Source organism: Drosophila mauritiana, chromosome 3R (assembly GCF_004382145.1).
Source record: "Drosophila mauritiana strain mau12 chromosome 3R, ASM438214v1, whole genome shotgun sequence".
Classification (NCBI taxonomy): domain Eukaryota; kingdom Metazoa; phylum Arthropoda; class Insecta; order Diptera; family Drosophilidae; genus Drosophila; species Drosophila mauritiana.
In genome coordinates, this window is record NC_046670.1 from 27,571,244 (window position 1) to 27,594,242 (window position 22,999).

Below are 22,999 nucleotides of genomic sequence, written 5' to 3' on the forward strand. Positions count from 1 at the left end.
ACCGTTATATTATGCTGGTGGTGGCACGGAGCACACACACAAGCAGCGCCGCCCTCTCTCACTCGCTCTCCGTGGAAACCCCGTAGAACCCCGTATGGCCCTCGCCCGAAACGCTCAGTTCGCATCCGACGGATTCGGTAGAGGACGTCGGTCTCTGTTTCGGTCTCGGATTTGGCTTGATGCTGCGAAAGTTAGAACTCTGAATTCAGTTGCATCGTAGACGTCGCGACGGCAGCACACGCGTCGCTCCCCCACAGAGAAAACTCTGAGCAGCACACAGTAGAATCACGCAGATATAGAACGCAGATCTGTGAAATCGCCCACAAAATAAAAACAAACGCGACACTCGCAGCGGCGCATCGCGAAGAAAAATCCCAGTGTTTCCCATGTTCGAAAGATAAAAACCCAAGGCCCTTGCCCAAATGGCCGCCACACGTGTGTGCTCTATAAGAAAGAAATAACGCCCAGCCCAGAAGAACCCACTAGCCAACTAGCCAAGCAAACTATCCGCATCAAAGTAGAGCAAGTGTTGCAACAAGCATTCCAAATGTTGTCCTGTCTGGCGCCGTCGTCTTCACGTTTCGGCCAAGAGGATACCATCATTCAGCAGAGCATGCCCTCCACCTCCCCCTTCGCCATGCAGTGTAAGTGATCAGAACGCGGATCTGGAGCGCAGATCTCGGGTGATTCATACCCAACCCGCCTCCATTATCAGCCAGCCGTGCCGTAGAACTTTGTGTTCGAGAGATTCGCGCGCCAAGTCTCGGTAGCTTCGATTTGAAGATTCAATAAAGAGGCACATGCAAGCTTAGCAGTTTCCCAGAACCCATCCGCCATCTTGGGTGTATGTGTGGTCTCCACCTCAGGGGATCGTAAGAATGAGAAGCTATAGAAAAACAAACTCATAAACAGCGAGTAAGGATCGGGGCAGGGCTCGAATTACCCTTACCTACTCCTACGCAGAGAACGGGCTCCGGTTCTCAAAAAGAAGAGCGAGCCCGAAAAAGTTTGCTCGATCAGCACACCGAGAGAAAAGTGGGTCACTTTGTGCGACTTCTATGCGCTTTTGTTTTCGAACTATAATCATTCGATAGTTTCTAGCTATTAAAGTCCTTTTCCATGAGCCATAACTATATATAGTTAAATTTAGTAAGGGTTAACATGGCAGATCATTCGATTTCTTATATATCTTGGCCATAGCACGCTCTTCACGCATGACAGACGGCCAGTCGATCTTGAATAATGGCATTATTCCCTGCCCTCGAGGCATAGCCTCCTCTCAGTTCCTCCCAGTGGCCGCCGACCAATTGCAGCCACATCTCAATTTGATTTGTTGGCACCGCCGAAACAGCACCGCCGCCTTGCCAGTAATCTCCACCCACCGAGAACCAGGTAGCAGCTACCCCTGAGCAGGAAAACCGCATGCGCAGGTTGAAAGCAGACGACAGGTAGCTAACTTGGCCAACACCATCATTACCACGCAGGCCGCACCTCCCTTGAAGAACCTGTTTTATGGCCATATTGCTGGTCGCTGCCACTCTGTTTATCGAGTGTAAACAAAGCATAAAACTGTCAGTGGGCAGAGCTCATCGGCTGAAATGGAAGGTGTGAAAGAGCCGAAATTAATTGAAAACGCTTAGCGGGGAGCATTGGGGATGGCGCAATGCGGGGAACGCCCACGATTCGGCCGGTGCCGGTCCACTCCGCCGCTGACAATTGATAAGCCAGCTAAGGAGACGGATTAATTGCACATGTTCGGTGGAAACGGAGGCAACACCGCAGCCATAAATTATAATTTATGGCTATTTAAGCAGCTCCGTTCTCTGTGGGCGGAACTAAAAGCCATCGAACACGATAGTTTGGCTAATCGATCAGAGATGGCTGCGCACAGGTTGGCCCACATACGTATCTCCGATCCGTATACTTTCCGGTTGTTTTCCATCTCTTCCCTGACCAAACCGAGCCGCTTGATGGCGCTGGGCAGCTGCGACTGCGATGGATATTAATCGCCGGCAACATACGAAATGCTGTTCGCTGGGCTTTTGGAAAAGCCGGGGGAAAACGCCAGCCAGTCAGCCAGCCAGCCAGCCAGCTAGTCAAGTTGTACTAATTTTCCGGCTGCTCGGCGTGTGTTGTGTCGCATTTCGAAACGGCTCCAAAATGCCGTAAATCAAAGATTTCGCCCTGGCGAAAACCTGTCGCCTGTTATCACCTTCGACTACGCCCCTTTGCTAAATATACTCTATGTATTTAGCCACTAAATCAGCGCTGATTTCCATTTCCATTTTCACCCATCTTCACACTGAGCAGAAATTAAACATTTATCTGACATTTGCATCTTCGATTGGGAATACCTAGTGTGTTCCAGCGCCAAGATTGCCTCCTGTCTAATTAATCATTTTGGCTGCTGTCAGTGGATGTCAGTTTTATATGCTGGTGCTGTCGGTGCTGCCATTTATAACTCCTGGCCGGCTCATCCTGCATCTTTCGCCGAGCACAGGACTCTGGCCGCCAGCTGGTAATCGAAATTAAACAAACTTGGCCCCACAAACTATCTGGCAACTGGCATGCAAAGATGATTAATTTTGCCGATGCCTATCTCAAGTGGAGTTGGAGACTTCGGCCCGACTTTGCCCAAAATAAACAGACTGTGTCTTTAAATTGCAATTGAGCTACAGAGCAAAAAAAATATAGAGAAGGGAAGCTCCCCATTTGCAACAAACACAAAAGGACAATAAATCAATGAGGGGAAAGTCCTCTTTGATATCCTGCTGCAGATTCCCTTTATTCCGTGTTCAACCTGCCGCAGCTTTGGGCAAATTATTTGCCACATTTTACTTTTATTTCGCATTTTGCCAAAAAGTAAATTGTTTGCCAATATTTTTTGCTGCTCGCTTTTTGCCGCCGTCGTGCACACAATTGAAACAAAGATAACTTTGAAACAGTTGTAAAGTGAAAATTGCACGGAATGCAGCCCGCCTCCTTGCGAATATATTTTTTCTTATTTATTTAATGCCCGCCGCGCTCCACGAGACAACAATTGCTACCCGTGCTGCCCCCCGAAAAAAAGTGCCAAAAAATCGGCGCAAACAAAAGGGTGCTCCCAGCCCCCGCCCCTTGCAACCCCCCTGAAAAAAGGTGTTGCCAAAGGGCAGGCAAAATTGCAGCGCCAAAAAGGAGGCTCTAAAAAAAGGAGTGAGCAGGCACAATTTAACATGTAAACGATTTTGGTTAACGGTTGCTGGCATTGAGAAAAACCGGAGTGGAAAACCCGGGGAAAGCCATGAAATGGTGGGCGGAGAGGGTTCAGGGGGGCACTTCCCTTCTGATTGGCGTTCAATTGCAATAAATTTCGCACAATTGCACAATAATTGTTAAAAGTTTTAAATAAACAAAAATAGTCAACAGCTCTATTGTGGTAGCGCCAGCTGAAAAAGTTTCAATTGCACTCGATGGGCTTTATTTCGGAGTTTTTTTTCGAGGGCGTACAATTTATACACGAGTCGAGAGGACCAAGTGAATATCAATTAGCCAAGTTAAGCCCAACTTTGGTTGTAACTTGCTGAATTAATGAAGTACGTTTCAGCTGGCTGAAGCTTCAGTTTTTCGTATTCAGTTCGGTATTTATACATGTATATTAATAAGGCAATTCCAAATAACTCATTACTATCGTTAAAGTGCTTTATAGATCTCTTTAAAATGGCGAATAAAGATTTTTTGCATATTATTCAAACTAATTAAAGTAACTATTTCGCTCCCTTTGAGGAACAAGATGCCAAAGTATCTCATGGATGGCCGGGCATTTCCTCCACGATTTTCCCTGCTTTGAACACACCTCTGTGGAATATTTCTCTAATTGCTTTCGGCTCGCCAACGCACTGCAACTCCAATTTCAGAGCGTAGAACGCCCACACCACGACATCACACGCGGTTCTGCATATTTTTTCAAGGTAAATCGCAGAAATAGTTCGCCCCGGGACACATATGTTTCCCTACCCTCCAGATAGAGCTACTATATATGTGCATGTGTGCAGATGCAGGGAAAAAAGGACAGGGACACGAACGCGGACACGGCTCGCTTGGCTATTAAAATTTCACACTCAGCAAAGCAAAATGCTACATATAAAATAAACGTGGCAGCAGCAACTAGCAACGTGCAACGTGCAACATGCAGCAGGCAGCAAGCAGCAAGCAGCACGCAGCATCAGCTTGCTGAACAAACAAATAAAGCAAAGGGCAGAAAGGAGAACTCTATTTATAGGCGATCGTCTGGCTCCGAATCTGCACCTTTGCATTTGCCACTTGAAGGGGCACACAACGTGGCCACCTTTGTGCCCATTCGAAAGTGGAGAGTAGACCAGGGCAAAGGTGCGACACTGCAAGAAACTGGTGCTTCCAAGCCACATTTTCGAAGGAGTGAGGAGTGAACATACAGAAACCCCTTCATATAATGCGTATCTTTCGCTGGCAATTGTTCTCAGTGCACGGATCTCTAGGTAGGCAAGCCCTCGAAAGGGCATTCCAAATTTAGAGCGATTATCGGGACAACTCCACATGCCGCTCACATGTGCGCTGTGCCCAAAGCCGATTGCCACTTGAGATCGGACTTGGACCCTCCTGGAATTCCGATTCGATTCGATTCGAGACGGGCTCGTTCTCCACTCGATTGCGCCCATAAGTATTCGCACGTCTGAAACCGGACGAGGCAAACAACTGAGCCGTAAACCTTCCCACAGGTTTTCATTTACAAATTAATTGCGACCGTCTGATAGTGTCGTTTTTCGCTTTTCCCCCTTTTTTCGTGGTTTGTTTTTCCACTGGCAATTAGCTAGCTCTGTACTAAGTGTTTTTGCACTCGCTCTCATTTGCAGGCAATTTATATCATAAATATGCTAACCACGTTCATTGACTGCAAATGAGCGCAGGCCCGGAGGTCTGTTTATAATTAAGTGCTAGAATTTATGTTTATTTGCATTAAATATCATCGAACCCCGCTTCGCCAGCGGGCGCCACCTGTCGTCCATTTGTCTGCAACTGCGTCAGCAATCGCTAAACAATTTTCCGGGCCCCAAAGAATTTCCCTCACCTGTCGGCGCGGGAGCGCCGAAAATTGTCGTGACAATCGGCTGTCAGTGAAATATTAAAAAACACTTTGGCCACTGGCAGCGGGGAAAAGCTGGGGAAAGTCAGGTGGAAAATTCGGGGAGCAAATAAATTATTCGCATGAAAATGTTGAATTTTCAAAAGCGTAGAACGGCGCAGGAGAAATAAATAAATTTGCATTAGCCGGGCTTAGTCGAAATATGTCTGGCTAATAAAAGTTGGCAATAAAAACGAGCGCATAAAATTAGTGGGTGTATCTCGGGTGTCCGTCCATGCTGCAGATACAAATGTATCTCTTCTCGCTTATTTTGCCATTGATTTACGCCGCCTGCCCATCTACGTATTATTTATAATATTCAGACCTCCCCACATCCGTTTATCTACCCTATTTTCGAATATTTTTCGCTGCGCGTGTTTTCCACCGCACAGGTGAACCAAAAAAAAAACAGAATCCGAATCGGCAGCAAACACTTGACATCGTTCCAGAAGATTTCCCCTCGGCTAGATTTTGATTGCTGGCGTTTTGGTTTTGTTTTTGGCAAACGTGCGGCCGAACATAAATTGCCCCAGAAGTCCCCCCTCGCAAGCATCCTAAAAAATAAAAAACATAATGCCCCAATCAACATTTTGGCAACTGTCAAAGCAGGAGATTCGTGGCTTTTATTTTCATATCTCTAAATTTTAGAAAGTATTTTCAAAATGCCTGACTATAGTATCTTTCCAACGTGGGCCCATAAAGTTCAGGTTGAAATGGAAGATTTCAAATACCTTCTTCTTGGAAGAATTCAAATGCCCGGCGCTCTCTCTTCCGATTTCTCCGCCCCACACCTAACACTATCAATCAACTTCAATTGGTCCGCGTTGGCCGCAAAATAGTTGAAACCGAAAGATGAGACCGAACCTATAGAAATACACGAAAAACGCTCGAGTTCCGTTCCGAAAATAACAGAAACAAATACAAGAAATTCCTTTTCACTTCGTTTCGGCGGCGCACAAATTGAAATTAATTTGCGGGACACTTTCAATATTTCAGCAGCGTTACGGGGCGGAAAAACAAAAGTGTAAAACCGATTGCGTTAATAATTCCTCGGTTATGAAGAATTGATTGGGCTAAATGAGCTGGTGACACACTTGTTGAGCTCCACGTTTTCCCCACTAGCGCATTTTCCTTTGCAGCACATTATGCTGATGAAACAAAATGTAGGGCCATAAAAAAGTGTTGTCGTTTTACAACTTTCAATAAAAATGTCATTAGGCGGACCAGGCGATATAAATTCTTGGACTCAAAATTATAATCTCTCTGTATACATAGCATTTAGTCCGAAGATACGGAATCCAAAGATATGGATCTACGTGTCTCAGCTGTTGTCCTATAATGACTTTTAATGGCTTCTTAAGTGAGAAGGTGGGAGGCATCCGGCGATGAAGCATCATCATCAAAAAGGAATTAATTTTTGATCGGAGCCCGCATCGAAATCAATTAAGATTGCAACTATTGAAAGTGAAAACGTGCAATGAACTTTCGTAGATTGCGCTTGATTGAACCGACCGCCCTCAGATACAGATACTTCTGGCAGAAAGGTGGCGATAAAACAGGGTTCATTCATTCAGTGCCCGTATGTGAGTATCGCGCATCTGAGTATTCCAGTATTCCAGTATCTGAGTATCTGTCTTCGTCTGCCGCCAGTTAATTGGCTTAAATTAAGGTAGCGATCAAATGGCAATGGGAACAAAGACTCGCTCTGTTGTGCCCTCTACTCACTCTATAGGAAAAACAAACCGAAGACCCAAAGAACAGAAACTCCATTTTGTGAAGTATTCCACCTTCTCAGATACAGATACAAAGTTTCAGAGCGCGAGCGAGAGGGCAATTGAGTGACCCTCGGGGGAACAAAGCAACAGCAATCTTCTGGGACCGCGTCTTGCCTCTCTGTCTGCCCCACACAGCCCGTCTCTTTCCTCTCTTCGCCATGGCTGAACGCTTTTTTCAACTGATTAAGTCAACTCTTCTCTCTCAAGTGTGCGTGCGTTCTTCAATTCTTCCACTTCTTTTCTTCGGTTCTTTTGCCCGTTTCTGTTTTCTTTTCTTTGCTTTTTTTGGTTTCTGTGGCGGATCGAAAGAAACCATGAGATCATCGCCTCTACGGATTTCAGTCTTGCGTGAAGGCCTGCGAAGTTGATTTGCCACGAAATTAAGTCGATCCACCAGTTCTTGGGAACACAGAGAAAATAAGATTCAATCAACCGTTCAGTTTTAAATCTATACATTTTCTTAGTTACTCCAAAGTTCCTTTTTTGAACAAGTCATCCCACTGCTCTTAATTTGCACTTTTCTCATCTTTATATGTAAGTTAGCCCATAATTTCTCTCTGTGGACTCTGCAGCACCTCATCCAGCACTCCATACTTCTCATTTGGTTTTCGAGTTCCCTTTTGCATATTTTATGGTTCTTAAACGATCTGGCAGTTAATTTGTTTTCCTCCCCATCTCTCCGCAGTTCCCTCGCTGGCCTCCACTTTGCTCCACCACAACCAGTCGCCGAAGCACAGCAATCCCGGATCCAGCGGGATCCAGGATGCCCACCCCAACCAGCCAGGTGCCGCTGCAGATGCCTTCCTGGTCAAGTGCACCCAGTGCCACAAGCGATTCACCGAGTATCAGGTAAGACTTTTGATAGCCAACAGTACAAATAATTATTACTGATTAAAAAACACAAAACAATTAAAACAAATTCTTGTAAATTGGTTTTCAGTAATTTAAGAGTAATTCAGCTTACGCAATTAAAGAACTTTCGTCATTTAAGATTGAAGTGGGGGAAATATCAAGTGATTATGGTGTTGAACTCGAAGATAATAGGGCTAAGTTCATGGGGTTAAACGCCAGATAGGCGCCATCTTAATCAAGTAATAAATTTAAATCCTTTTTCACTTGCACAGTCCCTCAGCGAGCACATTGCCAGCGAGCATCCACACGACAAGCTGAACTGCGGAGCTGCCCAGCCGGAGAGCGATGCCGAGGACGAGCAGAGCAACATGAGCGGCAGCAGCAGGCGGTACGCCAAGTCGCCGCTGGCCAGCAACAACAACAGCAGCACCGCCAACGCCAACAACAACAGCACCAGCAGCCAGTCCATGAACAACAACAGCGAGCTGGCCAAGAACCACAACAGCGCCAACAAAATGTCGCCCATGTGCTCACCTGGCTCCCTCACCCCCGGCGACCTCTTCGCCCAGCTCCAGCACCCGCCGCCCCAGCTGCCGCCCCACCTGCACGCCCAGTTCATGGCCGCCGCCGCCTCCCTGGCCATGCAGTCCGCCCGCACCGCCAGCTCGCCCAGCCAACAGCAGCAGCACCAGCAGCAGCACCACCACCAGCAGCAGCAGCATCAGATGGCCATGCAGCAACTGCTGCCGCCGCAGCTGCCCGGCAGCAACAGCAGCGTGGGCAGCAACTCCGCCTACGACCTGGACCTCAGCGCCCCGCGCTCCACCTCCAGTCCGGGCTCCACCACCGGCGACCTGAGTGGCGCCTATCCCTGCATGCAGTGCACCGCCTCCTTCGCCAGCCGCGAGCAACTCGAGCAGCACGAGCAGCTCCACTCGCCCTGCGGACCGGCGGCGGTCAGCAATGTCTCCCAGGTGAGTTCAAACACAACCATCCAGAAGTAGGACCCATTTACAGAGCATATCAATGTGCTAATGTAATATCCAAAGAACTATTTAAAGAGTAGAGATATCGCAAGAATGTCAAGGCTGAAGTTCTGTAGGGAATGAGGCAGAGTTTATAGTATACCTAATAATATTTAGGAATATTTTATATACACGCATATTTCCGAGAAGTGATAATAGCTTTGAGTCAGTCACGACATGTCGAAAATATTGTTTTCTGGTTAGACAATCAGCTCGAGGAGCCGTGGAACCCAGTGACTAAACCTGCGGAATGCGGTGCGAGGATCGAAATTCCTGGAAGCGTCCGATAAGAGGAGTTACTTGTTCTTATCCCCTTCGCCTTCTTACGTGTTGGAGATCGCTGCTCATGCGTAGTCGGAGTCAGAATCCCAGGCAGGGGTGGGAGGAGGTGGTTCTGGGGGCACTTGATCTTTGAACACATCACGGCGGGCGTAGCACAATGCGTGGGCTTTGTTCGCGGCTAACGGGAAATGAGCCAACCGATAACGGCAGTGCGGTGCCAAGTACGGCATCCAATCAAACCCCAGGCCATCCGATCCGGATCCCGAGCCAACCTTATGCACATTTCCTGTTGACAAATCGTCAAAAAACAGCAACGCAAGTAGCGAAGATATACATATTTCGAAAAGCAAACAGCACACCCGATAGTGACTAAGAGTGAACTACTCACTTGGAACTTAGTTTTTTCACATATGACCCCAAGGTTTTTTTCTCCGTGCACGCCTCGAGCACTGGCACTTTTAAAGACGCGTTCGAGAAACGCGCCTCACTCTTATCGCCTACCGCCTACCGCCATTCGACTTTTGTTTTATCGGCGTGGGGCAACAACAAAACAATAGTAAACTATGATAAGGGGCATAAAAATAAAACGTAGGCGTTCACCGGACCGAAGGAAAAATAGTAAAAACGAAATTCCCCAATGGCGGCGACGGGGAAAAACAATTGGGGGTGTTATCACAGGGGCATAAAAAGTGTGTGTTTGTAGGAATATGTAGAAATATGGGGGAAGACTGTCAGTCACACGCTCATAACTCCCAATTGTGCAGTTGTTGTTTTTTCTAAGGCCTGCCTGCGTGATAAGGCATTGAAATGAATGTTGCCTCAGGCAAGTGGAACCTGATAACACCTAACCGCACGACCCCGCCCACTTGGATTTCCACTCGCCTCCGCTTTTCCTGTCCTTCGTCGCCATCTTGGCCTTATGTGGCGGCACACGAGTTGTAAAAAGAAAATACCCAGGCCTGCCTCGTACGTCACATACGCGATAAGGAGAAAGTGGAGACGGGTCAGGGGTCACAGGGAGAGGCGGAGCAGGCACTGGTTCACCTTGGAGCTACCCAGCGGCCATTAAAGCCACATAAATTATAATTTTGTTGCACTCCCCCAATACAGAATACAGTCTCCATCCAAAGTTCTCCCCCACCTCTGCTAGTCATAAATTCATATGGCTAGTTTGTTGTTGTTTTTCGTGTATGATGCTTTTTTCGGGGGCTGTATCTTTTACCTTCCCCATTTGGGGGGAGAAAGCACAAGTGAAATGAAAAAGTTTGACACCACCCCGAAAAAATGCGAGATGAGATTTCAGGTTTTTTCGTCAAACAGTGGAGCAAAGTGCTGCTAAGGGAGTAACCTGAATAATCGTATCTTGATAGTAAAGAATAGTAGGCATACTCAAATGTATTCTCTTCTTTTAGTTGTAGATTTTCCAAGAATTTCGAATACATCTTTCTGCTTGAATATACTCAAAAATCCTAACTTAGCCCACTGTACAGTTACCCTTCTATTGCCTTTTTTCACTTTTCACGACTGCTGGCCGTTATTAATATTTACCTAAGCCGCGATGATTGCCAGCCTGGCCAAAAGCTAATAAAGTTGGCCAGTCCTGGAGCTGAAGAGCAGGTTTATGAGTTGCAACTCCGCGTGTGTTGCCTCTCTTTGCCACCCGACCAGTTGCCACGCTGGTTGCATATAATTTACGGCTTCGTTAATGACATTTAAACATTTAAACACATGCGAAAAGGCCAAAATGGCAACAGCCACATTGACACATGGCCAAGTGTGCAAACTATACGAACAAACCAATTATAATTGATGTGGCACATTGCATTTATTTAATATTGTTGGCCATTGGCTTTTACACGTGTTCGCCGTATTAAATTATTATGTGTGAAAACAATTAATTATGCGGCAAACAAAAACAGTGCCAGAAATAACAATAATGCCGCCCCTCGGCCAGCGAGACAAATGGCTCATTATGGAAATCAGGCTGTCGACTCACAAAAGTAGGCAACAATTTTATTGAAAAGGCATTAAAGCGCTGGACAACACTGGACGGCGGGGGCAGCGGGGTGGGCGTATCAATCCAACATTGTTGATGCAACATTTCAACATTTGTTTTTAAGGTCAACATCATAAACCGCGGAGGGGGAAGGGGGGCGGGCTGGTCGAAAGGGGCAGACGGCCGAGCAAATGGCAGGCCATAAATTACGGGCGAAAAAAGCAGAGGTCCTGGCCAACTTTCAGCAGAAAAAGTGCAGCAATTAAATATTTGCTTAACTGCAAACGCACATGGCTGCAACTTTTTGGCCACAACTCATTTGCTGGGTTGGCTTGCTGCCTTCCGCTCTTCCGTTTCCGGTTTGCCACCTTTTTGGCCGCCACAAACTGGGGCAGGGCGCAGACAATTCGAATTGAAAAATTATATGCACTTTAGGTGTAGTCCTGCGAGTGCTGCGAATCCTGCGAGTCCTGCCACTGCTGCCAGTCCACATATCCACATTGGGTCGTCGTCTTTTGGGCGCCGCTTGACGAACGGAGCGAGTGAAAAATTAATAGCAATTTATTTCGCTCAACCCTTTATTTGCTCGTCTACCCACTTTTAAATGTATTTTTATGCTTTTCTGCGTACTCCGTAAGGTCAAAGGTGACGGGGAGCCGGCGTTTGCTGCCGTTAAAAGTTTCAAAATTATTCGCAATTAAAGCAGACAAATTAAAAAACTTTTAAACACAGCGAGACTACGATTTATGGTCAGTGGCATTTAAATATTATAATTAGTTGCAAAGGATATTTATATTCGCTCATAATCTCGATTTACACGCTTACAAATCATTTTAGTTTGTTTTAGTTTTTTAAATGACTCTAATTGGAGCATCTCCATTTCCACTTCAGTTTCTCAAATGAAAACCCCTGTCTTAGGATCATTTTTTATGGTTCCCATTCCCCTAAACACATCATCATCATCATCATTGGGAGTTCCTGTTTCCTCGAGGATATCCCCTGGTTTTCCCCAGGTTTTTCACCTGCCTTCTCCACATGTCAGGCGCTCGACTGCAGTTAAAACTTCTTGCTCATTTCTTTCTCTTATTTTTAAGTTACTCCTGAGATTTATATCAACTTTCACCGTGAGGGCCATAAATTATGTGGCTCCGCTTGTGGCGCAGTTTCTCACATGGAAATTCCTCAGACGATTTCCCCCGACTTTTCCGCTTTCCTCGCTGCAAGTCCCGTGGGTTTTTTCACTTGTGACGTTTATTGTGCGGTTGTTACTTGATATGTTTAATGAGAAATGCGCAGGCAGAGTGGGAATTCAAAAGTCGAGGGGCTAAAGGAACACGGAACGATGTGATACTGGAGCACTTGACATTTCATTGGGCAGTCTGATTGTGAGAAGAGATTGCACTTGAAGACGACTCCTGAGAAAGTCACAGCAGAAGTTTCAAATTGCAGTTCGTGAAGTTCTTAAAAGGGTTGGTACATTAAACAGACGCTTACAACACTGTAAAATGGTCTTGGAAAGTGAATACAAACCCAGATTAGCATGAGCCAAGCTGGCACAGCTTTTAGCGTTTCATTGGAACGGCTGATTAAAACTACTTCCAGCTAAAAGTGATAGCCACACTGGGAAAAGTTAGCGCAACACTTCGAATTTAGCGCAGCATCTGCTGGGACAGCAAATCATGTTTTTCAGCGACACGTTTCCTTAATTTCCCAAGACAGTGGCTTTTATCAAGAGTGATAAATTTAATTTATACCGCGGCGTCGCCTAATTTATGTTTTCCTAATACGCAACTAATTTCGCAGCTCTCTCGCTGACGGCGAAATCAGGGCGTCCTCATCATTGAGAAAAACGTTTTATTTATAAACAATTAAATTTGATTTGTCGCTGCGTTGGCGAATGAAAATCGAAAACGAAACGCAGACAGAAACAGCAACAGAAATTTGGGCAAATGTTTACCCGCGCCTCCGACTGAACTCGAGATGATTTATGGAAAATTAATAATTTTAAATCCCAGCGCTGCTGCAGATCCCCCATATGTATGTGTGGGTTTGTCGTCTGCACAAAGCGGCCATAAAATATTGAGAAATGCGGCAGCGAAGTGACCGCAATGGCTAAAAGTATTTCCCTGTTAACTGCGCGTGTTAATCAATTTCCCAATGGACTTAATGCAGCGATGATCGCGCCGAGGAAAGTTAATGAACCCGCCCAGCAATACGTAATGGCATCCCTCATTGTTCCTCGGCAAAAAACAATAAATTAACCGATCAGAAGTCCGCGCTCTACCTCCGGATTATCAGGTTTTCCCGCGATAACCCGCCGACCTCCTCGATTCCACGAGGTACTACAATTAGTTCCCTCTCTCTGCCTTCCCAGAAAGGTACGTCAATGGCCCGACTTGGGGTTTCATTCATTTGAAAAGCCTAATCAGTCGTAGTCCACTGATGTCTTGGTACTATTTTCTTGTGGGGCGGCAGCTGCCAGGCGATAAGCTAAAAATTGGGTCGCGTATTTCGCTATAAAGCAGTTAGAGATCAGACACTATTATGTTCGTCGTATTTTTCACTCGAGTTCCTCTCCCTCGTTTCATCTTTTTGCGCTAAACATTTCATTGTGGCGTCGTTAATATTCTGCTTTTTTTATATTTGCCTGACCTCAAAAGAATCACATAGAATAAAACAAAAACAGAAGCAGAAACTTTGAGCTTGTCGCTTTTTGTTATTTTTGTTTACGCATTTCGTCAGGCGACAGGTGCGCTTCTATATCTATCAGATACAATATAGACAAGTCTATGCGGACAAACCGCATACAGCGCGTTCCAAAACTTTAGGACTCAAGTGCTACATTTCAAGGGAAACCAATGTGTTTTGGTCCTTTGAGCCGGATTTAGCTTGATAATTCATTAGCAAAATAAACATGTGTATGTAAGTTATCCCACCCAACATTCTTTACTATCCCAAAATCCATAGATTTTCGAGCCCCAATGTACCCCCATACATAGTATTCCCCCACTTCGACATCGTTCGGTATTTTGTCAACATTGTTTGGCTTGCCTTTGGGGTTGACACTTTGAAAGCCGAACGATCTCCCTTTGGACGATCATCTTTTACGGCCAATTATGCGCGCTATTATGGCCAAATTCCCATGTCACTCAGTGCATAAGGCATTTTTCAGCCAGCAATCGTGAAATACGTTCACAAATTAGCTTTCTGTCCGCGCCGAGACATTATCTTAGCGTGTCTCGTTCGTTTGATTTGTCTATTGGTGGGGCGCACCATTTTCGGCCCGGTCCACATACAGCCGCCCACCTACGATGCGTTATAATTATAGCCAAAAGGCCTGTCGCCCGCAATTAACCAGGCTAAAATGCAACTGCTGGACCATCCGCACACTACGCCCAGTACAATTAAACTTGACGAACGCTTTGAAGACGCTGCCACTGCGTGTGGTCGCTAGTTTTCGTTCGAATTTGGGCATTTCACACTGATAAGTTGCTGATAAGTAGTCAGCCTCCCGCTGCTTTCAGAGTACTTGTAATATTTATTTTTGTACTCACCTGATCGAGGTTATCTGCAAAGAGAAGAGATAGAGAGGGGTTAGTAATTGTTTTGGTCGCCTAATCCGCATCCCACTCGACATCCCGGCCCTGATCCGCTCGGCGGTTCGATTGTCTACGAGCACACGCGCCTCTTCGAAATCGATTGATAGTGATAGTGTGCGCTTATCAGCTCCGAAAGACTCGCTTGATACATATGTGCGTACATAGTTGAACCGCGTCAACTTAAGGTGAACAGTGAAAGTACCCAGACGCAGAAGTAGGGTGGGTATTACATTTATCTCAACTGCTTCTATCGGTCTGATCCGAGTCGAAGGACTAAAACCACATCTTTTTCATCCAAAGTGTCCATAATCTACATCGTTTTTCCGTGTGTACCCAGCCCAATCGCTTTCCCTCTCACATTTTGAACGCTTCAGATGAAATTTAATTAATTAAGCAGCTAGCAACATGTGTAAAAGAAGGGGCGATCGAAGCGGACGTAGTACGCACGTGTGCGTGGCTTATCGACACTAATGCCACGGAGGTTAGACTGTACCTTGAACACTCGAGTGGTTTTAGCTTCCATTTCCATGTGCGCGGGCCAGTCGCTTAGTGGAATCAATCAATTTTCAGCTTCGGCTCGAGTGGCTCCCCTGAAAAACACTTGAGTCATGCACACAGTCTGTCCATCCGTCCGTCTGTCCGTCCATCAGTAGTTAACCCCGGGGCTGGCATCTTCATGGGGCTTTGTTAAAGGTAGCTTCAATTGGCATTTCCGCTCATCGCAAATATAATAATAACAAACTGTAACAACAAAAGCGCATAAGAAGAATCCGGCTGACGCATCGCAAATGGAACTTACCTTTTGTAAACGTGTGCAGCACATACGAACACACGCACATGCAAGTATCTGTACATAGTATCTGTGTGAGTGGCGTATCTCACGGCTGCCATTTTCATTTCCATTTCGTTTGCGCTGCGCCGCGCTTTACATTTAATTGATAACGCCGACGACAACAAAGCGCTTCCATTGTGAGCTGCTCTTGCGGTTTAATGTCCGCTCTGGGAGGTGTGTACAGTAGAAACTCGATAGATGGAGAGTTGATTTTACACGTACACCTCTATTTATGCTTGAGTTGGTAATATCTGAAAAGGAAAGAGGTTACATATTAATGTACTGATATAAAATATGCTCTTCTACATTTATGAATATCTTTCGTCACAGCCAGTTATCACTGTAATGTTTCTAGGCTGTGTGGTTCCATGGTTTCTGATTTCTAGGTAGGCGTTATTGCTGTTTACAGCCGAACAACCTGATTAAGAGAATGCGTGCGAGAGAGATGCAGACAGCCCGACTTCATGTGGAGAGATAACGGGTTCTGAACTGCGCTTGTGTGAGTGTGCATGTATGAGTGCGTTTGTGAGCGGGAGTGAGCCAACAGGTGGCCATTTTTATACTATAGCTATTTATCGCACTCACTCACCTGACAAACAAATGGCCGCACGAAAATGGAACTTTTCCTGGAGAATGAGAATGGGGTGAAGGGTGACGTCACAGGTAAAACAACAAGCGGAAACGGAAACTGTTAGTGCTGTCGAAACGAGATGAGAATTTTCCGTTCACTTTTTACCATCAGCAGCAGCACAAACAAATTAGAAGGCCCGCGCTATAAATGTATTATTATTTTTTCCAACACGCCTAAAACAATAAACACCGTGTCACGTTAACGAACAAACTAATTACAATACATATTAATAGTTTTTTCGGAGTGATCTCATCCTGAGTGGGTAAATTGGTTATGAGTTGATGTTAATGACTAATGCGCAATGTGCGTTAATTGAAGCTCATGAGTAACCGTAACCCCAAATCAGGGACAAAGTCCAAGACAGTACAGTGGAACTTGACTTTAAAAGCCATATTTATCTGGCGACGAATTAAAAGAGAATCATTCCATTCCTAGAATCGCATTTAGATTTTTGATCTGATTACGATCTGGAAAATAAAGCATTTTGCAAGAATAACAATTGAAAAACGATGGAAACGAAGGTGAAACGGCAATAAATGGAAAGTTCAACGGCTGAACGGTAAACAACACACACATAAACACGCGAGCACACACGACCGAAGGTGGGAGGGGGACAACAACACGTGTTGCCATCTGTCCGCCAAAGTACCGCAAATCTTTCAACGCAGCCGCTAAGTGGAAAAGTGGAAGACGCCGGGAAGTCGGGAAAGCGGGAAAAGCGGCGCTGCACTTTCGTTTTCCTTTCCACTCCCATTTCCACCTTTTTATTTGATGCGTTCAATTTGTTGCCAAACAAATCAAAGCACAAACAAAAACGCTCCCCGAAAAACCGAAAATTTGATTAGCATCAGCTGTTGAAACATATTGATGTTTTTTCGATGCTCCCCGCTGCACTTTTGTTTATTGTGTCGCAATTTTCCAATTGAAGTGGAATTTTTATTGGAAGGCAGCAACAGCTGAGGGCAGCTTTTGCTTTGTTTTTGTTTGGTTTCTTTTCTTTTGGAGTGACAACCTACCTTCGCTGGAAAATAGCGCCATCTCTGTCTAGCATTCCGCGGTCTTTTTCGTCCTCTTCTTCATTTCATTTCTTTCATTTCTTTGCCTTCGTTCGTGCTGTGCGCGTTCGCTTTTTCTTCATTTTCATTGCCGCGTTTAATTGAAGTTTCGGCGTATTTTCATTCGAAAACGTTTGCACAATTCACCAAATATCACGAAATCACAAAACGTCCACTTTTACGACTCAGAAACACACGAGCAGAAAAAAATGGCCTGTTTTCCGCGGTCGCTTTGGATTTGGCCCGCTTTTTTGTGGTCGCAGCTCTCGCCTTGAAACAAATTAGAAAGCCATTAAATTTAAAACAAATAAATACGCGTGTTGTCTTAAACAGTTTTTATTACCTGTGCGTTGGTGTTTCGTTTTACCCCTGACTCCCCCCAGCACGGCACCAAAATCCAGCAACAATGTCGGCGGCCGCTTGCCTACTGGCTTCCTCTTCTTCGCTCGAGAAGGTAACCGCGAGAAAAAACAAAAGATCGTAGAATGCGAGAAATGGCAGAAAGATGCGTGGGCAGCGAAAGCTGCCAACTAGAGGTGGCAGTTTTTAACAGCAAACTATCGGCATCGAAAACTTTTTTCAAATAGATTTAAATAGTTCATTGACATAAATGCCTCCAATAAATTTCGAATGAAGGAAGTTAGTACTGCGTATCTAGGGATAACATACATATCTAGTTTTCCTACTACTCGTAGCATTAGGAGCCTCCTTCTCATGTTCCCACTACAATCGCATTCTACCTTTTATTTGCAGACATGCCGCATCTGCCACAAGGCCTTCGCGAACGTGTACCGCCTGCAGAGGCACATGATCAGCCACGACGAGAGTGCGCTGCTGCGGAAGTTCAAGTGCAAGGAGTGCGACAAGGCCTTCAAGTTCAAGCACCACCTCAAGGAGCACGTGAGGATCCATTCCGGCGAGAAGCCCTTCGGATGCGACAACTGCGGCAAGCGGTTCTCGCACTCGGGCAGCTTCTCCTCCCACATGACCTCCAAGAAGTGCATCAGCATGGGCCTCAAGCTGAACAACAACCGCGCTCTGCTGAAGCGCCTGGAGAAGAGCCCGGGTTCCACATCCTCCGGATCCCGGCGATCGCCCTCCGATCACGGTAAGGGAAAGCTGCCGGAGCAGCCGTCGCTGCCGGGACTACCCCATCCGATGAGCTACTTCGCCAGCGATGCGCAGGTGCAAGGTGGAAGTGCGGCACCCGCGCCCTTCCCGCCATTCCATCCGAACTACATGAACGCGGCCCTGCTGGCCTTTCCCCACAACTTTATGGCGGCTGCAGCTGGCCTGGATCCTCGGGTGCATCCCTACAGCATCCAGAGGCTGCTGCAACTTTCGGCCGCCGGGCAGCAGCAGAGGGAGGAGGAGCGAGAGGAGCAGCAGAAGCAGCAGCATGAGGAGGAGGAGACCCCCGATGAGTCCAAGCTGGTGATGGATATCGAGGAGCCGGAGACCAAGGAGAGGGCACCCACGCCAGAGGCCACCGAAGCAGCCACTCCCATTAAGCGGGAAGAGAGCAGGGAAGCCTCTCCAGCTCCAGAGAGCTACCGTTCCTCCTCGCAAGCAATCAAGCAGGAGCAGGAGCCCCTGAACGTAGCAGAGGAACGTCAAACTCCTGTGCAAGAACACGCCCCAGTGGAGCATGCCGCTGATCTGCGCTGCAGTCGCTGCTCCAAGCAGTTCAATCATCCCACTGAGCTGGTGCAGCACGAGAAGGTGCTTTGTGGCCTGATCAAGGAGGAGCTGGAGCAGCACTTCCAACAGCAACAGGCCACGTCCTTCGTCTTGGCCTCCGCCAGCGAAGAGGATGAGGAAGACGAGGAGATGGATGTGGAGGAGGAGCCCCGGCAGGAGAGTGGCGAGCGGAAAGTCCGCGTGCGAACGGCCATCAACGAGGAGCAGCAGCAGCAGTTGAAGCAGCACTACTCCCTGAACGCTCGACCCAGTAGGGATGAGTTCCGAATGATAGCAGCCCGTCTGCAGCTGGATCCCCGGGTGGTTCAAGTGTGGTTCCAGAACAACCGCTCCAGGGAGCGCAAAATGCAGAGTTTCCAGAACAACCAGGCGGCAGGCGCAGCACCGTCAGTGCCCAATGACTCCCAGACATCTCTAACCCGGGAGGATCAACCGCTGGACTTGTCTGTGAAGAGAGATCCCCTCACGCCGAAGAGTGAGAGCTCGCCTCCGTACATAGCTCCACCGTCGGGAGAAGCCCTCAACCCCGAAGCAATCAATCTCAGCAGGAAGTTCTCCACATCCGCATCGATGTCACCGGCCTCGATTTCACCGTCATCCGCGGCAGCCCTCTACTTTGGAGCTGCCCCGCCGCCTTCGCCCCCAAATAGCCAGCTGGAGTCCACTCCTCGGAGTGGCCAGGCCTTTCCGGGACTACCTCCCTACATGCTGCCCATGTCGCTGCCCATGGAGGCGCTGTTTAAGATGCGCCCGGGCGGAGACTTCGCTTCCAACCATGCCTTGATGAACAGTATTAAGCTGCCCGACTACCGGGGCACCAGCTTGAGTCCCGGCGGATCGGAGAAGCGTTCGTGGCGGGACGACGACTCGCGCATCTCCCACGAGGACGAGTTCGGCGCCGGCGTCCTGATGCCACCGAAACCGCGGAGGGGCAAGGCGGAGACCCACGGACACGCTGGCGATCCCGATCTGCCCTACGTGTGCGATCAGTGCGACAAGGCCTTCGCCAAGCAGAGTTCGCTGGCGCGACACAAATACGAGCATTCCGGTGGGTAGAACGAACTTCAATGACCATAGAATCCCCACTAACTCCGTGATTTGCATCTTCCCTAACAGGTCAACGACCCTACCAGTGCATGGACTGCCCGAAGGCCTTCAAGCACAAGCACCACCTCACGGAGCACAAGCGTCTGCACAGCGGCGAGAAGCCCTTCCAGTGCTCCAAGTGCCTGAAGCGCTTCTCGCACTCGGGCAGCTACAGCCAGCACATGAACCACCGGTATTCCTACTGCAAGCCCTACAGGGAATAGGTAAGCGACACCTCAGTGCCGCCCACCTGCCAACCAGGAGCCAATCCCCTAGCGCCGCCGGCGACGGCCAGCAACCGGGGCCGTCGTCGAGTTCAGGTTCCGGCGGGGAACCCCCCGTACCCGCCGCATCATCAGCACCCACACCATCCGCATCTGGCGGCCATGGCTGCCTTCCAGCAGCAGCAACAGCACCACAGGCTCTCCTGGAATGGAGGTGGAGTGATGCTGCCGCCGCCACCCAGCCAGCAGGCGCATCGTCCGCCGGCTCCACATCCGCCTCCATTGCTTTCTGGCTCCGGGTTTGGCCAGCCCCCAGCGGCGCAGTTCTTTCACCACCATGCGGGACTGCTGCCGCCGCCGCCACCGCCACAGACCACGCCCACGTCCGCGCCCGCCTTCGACTTCTTCAACGCCAAGATGTTTCAGAATTGAGCTGAGAGAGCCGAGCAAGCCAAGCCAGCACTTACAGGCTGTACTTAAAAACCGACGAACAGAAAATCTCAAAATGTGCAGGAACACACTGAAAGAAACACCCCCAAATGCACTTTAGACCCAGTCAGAGTCAGAAAAGCAAGAGAGAAATATTTTTTATAGCCATATAGCCAGGGGAAAAGTAAGAAGCCGTAGTTGAAAACCTTTCGTTTGAGCGAATTTATTATTTTTACAATGTTGCAACCACTTTGTTCTTAGTATTTTATTAGTTTACCTTAACTTAGCTTACCGCCTAAGTTGGAGCGGGGCTGAATCATTTTGTTTGGCCCCCACTCGCCTAAGATATCGTTTTATCTATTTTTTTACGCATTAATGTTTTAGCTTTTAGTTTGAGGAGCTGGAGAGACCAGTACCAAGTGCTGCAGAATACTCAAAACTCGATCGTTAGTAAAGAGCTCACTCCTTGATGGAGTGCATGTATATTTTCTACGATTATGTATTCTTTTAAGCTGTAACTTTTAGTTTTCGGTTAAGCCAGGCTGGGTTGACATTGCGCAACCGCTCGAAAGGAATTTCCACCCACAACCTCCGGACCAACGCAGAAGAAAGCAGAGAAAGTAAATGAAATGAAGAAAATACAAGCAGACAATACAAGCTACACACCCAGATACAAAAGTATTAAGCAGCGACTCTGTATTAAAGCCACCCCATTGTAAAGTCCACGCCCCAATCGCCCCCATTTCGTATATAGTTTATGTTAAATGGAAAACCCACCGCTTGCCGCGCGTTTCAAGCTCACTTACTTAAGGAAAACCCCAGTCGTTCTCGAACTACGCTTTAAATTTAAACTTGCCCCTAAATCGCGAAATGAGCACAAACACCTACAAGATCATTCCATTTGGCCAGAGCCGCGCCCACACAGAAGGTGCACGTCATGCATTTAAGGCCTCCGGCTGCCGCTTGCCACTCGACAACCCAATAAATCTAAATCTAAATCTAATGCTAAACTAAACTAAACTAATGCTAACTAATATTTAAAAGAAAAACTTAATTTGGCCTTATTACGGATTATTTAACGATTAAAACGTTTCACAATATTCACATAAAACTAGCATGTAAAGCGAAAAGAAATCATTTGGAAAAGTCTCGCGAAATCTATTAGCAAAATTCCATGTGCGTACTAAATGTAAAAATCAAAAATCAAAAATGAAAAAATCGAAAAAGAAACCAACCAAAAAGCCCCTATTAACTATCGTAATGTTTGCCATGACAATAAATTTATGACTAATAATTGATAATGCTTTCGATTGCCGTGCTAGCCAAGAGGAAGAGAAGTCAGGTCAAAGTTCAATTAAAATCGTTTCTTACTCAGCCGCAGACTAAAATTAGTTGAAGAAAAACAAGGTTTCCAGAACAACGAACATTTCTTTTTGATGTCTAACTTGTCCAAGGAATTTTCGCCCATGATTTTCTTGCTTTTCCAGACACGCAAAAAAAAAACGAGAGGAAGAAAAACTCACAAAAAAATGCATTTAATACTTAATTAGTTTTTATATTCTTGTATTTTAACGGGCAGGAGGCCGATCGGCGGTATATATATGTGTACATACATATATTTTTTGTAAATTATTTCGCAAGAACAAAAGCTAGAGAATCCAAAAGCAAAAGCAAACAAGCGCAAACTGTTAAACTCGAGTTGGAATACTTCAGATTTCGGATACAGCCGCACACACGTTAGCATAAATTTAACAATAATTACTATTACACGCGTAAATACTTAGCCTAGTTGAAGAAACCCCTTAACAACAACAAAATGTTAACTTAAACACTAAAAGGAGAACTTATTTTTAAGCGCAAATACTATGTGGTTTGTGATGGATATTTGCACTCTAGGGCCTTATATGAAATACACACTACACTATACTACACAACACAACACCCACGTACATAAACAATTGTTAGTTATTTAAATACGCTACACACTTAACTGGCGGAGGATCGTTTTATGTGTTCCCAACCACCCAAGTCCTCAACTTTTCAAATCCCCGCTCTCTGTTAAAGTTGTTCGCCCACTCTATGTGTAAATATGCGGAGCAGGAAGTCCAGTACACTTGTATTATTTGTTTTACTTTATGTCCAACAATAGCGATCCCTAAGTTAAGCACCTCGTTGAAACGGCATCAAATGTTCATTTTATTGCTCGTCAGAGAACACCAAAACCCAAAAACCAAAAAAACACCGCCAAACATCCGAAAAAAGTAACCGAGAATATTGAGAGACGAATGAAAGCGATTCAAGTAACTTATATTTCAAATATTACGCATAAATGTATTTTAATCAAATTAAGCCACGTGGATAAAAGCGCATTC

General features: G+C 46.6%; 1 protein-coding gene and 1 long non-coding RNA gene across 3 annotated transcripts; one reads left to right on the forward strand and one right to left on the reverse strand.

Moving 5' to 3' along the window:
• Positions 1-221: 221 nt before the first annotated feature.
• Positions 222-22,849, forward strand: LOC117142960 (zinc finger protein 1). Of its 2 annotated transcripts, XM_033307287.1 has the most exons (5): positions 222-644; positions 7,601-7,764; positions 8,040-8,741; positions 17,941-19,936; positions 20,005-22,849. In XM_033307287.1, the coding sequence occupies exons 1-5, from the start codon at positions 548-550 to the stop codon at positions 20,196-20,198; spliced, it is 3,153 nt and encodes a 1,050-aa protein (XP_033163178.1). In that variant the 5' UTR covers positions 222-547; the 3' UTR covers positions 20,199-22,849. The 2 variants fall into 2 exon arrangements, with proteins under 2 accessions (XP_033163178.1, XP_033163179.1); XM_033307288.1 differs by lacking the exons at positions 222-644; positions 7,601-7,764; positions 8,040-8,741 and adding an exon at positions 17,325-17,641.
• LOC117142961 lies at positions 14,619-17,610 on the reverse strand. The gene is made up of 5 exons (XR_004459586.1): positions 17,531-17,610; positions 17,149-17,457; positions 15,469-15,752; positions 15,163-15,410; positions 14,619-14,638 (listed from the first exon to the last, which is right to left on the reverse strand). It is a non-coding gene; the product is annotated as an uncharacterized LOC117142961 (long non-coding RNA).
• Positions 22,850-22,999: the final 150 nt, after the last annotated feature.

What these genes read in the sequence shown, in the direction of transcription:
- LOC117142960 (XM_033307287.1), top strand. Translation starts at nt 548, where the DNA reads ATGTTGTCCTGTCTGGCGCCGTCGTCTTCACGTTTCGGCCAAGAGGAT. An exon ending in AGCGATTCACCGAGTATCAG is followed by an intron (nt 7,765 to 8,039) that starts GTAAGACTTTTG and finishes TCACTTGCACAG; the next exon opens with TCCCTCAGCGAGCACATTGC. An exon ending in CGGTCAGCAATGTCTCCCAG is followed by an intron (nt 8,742 to 17,940) that starts GTGAGTTCAAAC and finishes TTTTATTTGCAG; the next exon opens with ACATGCCGCATCTGCCACAA.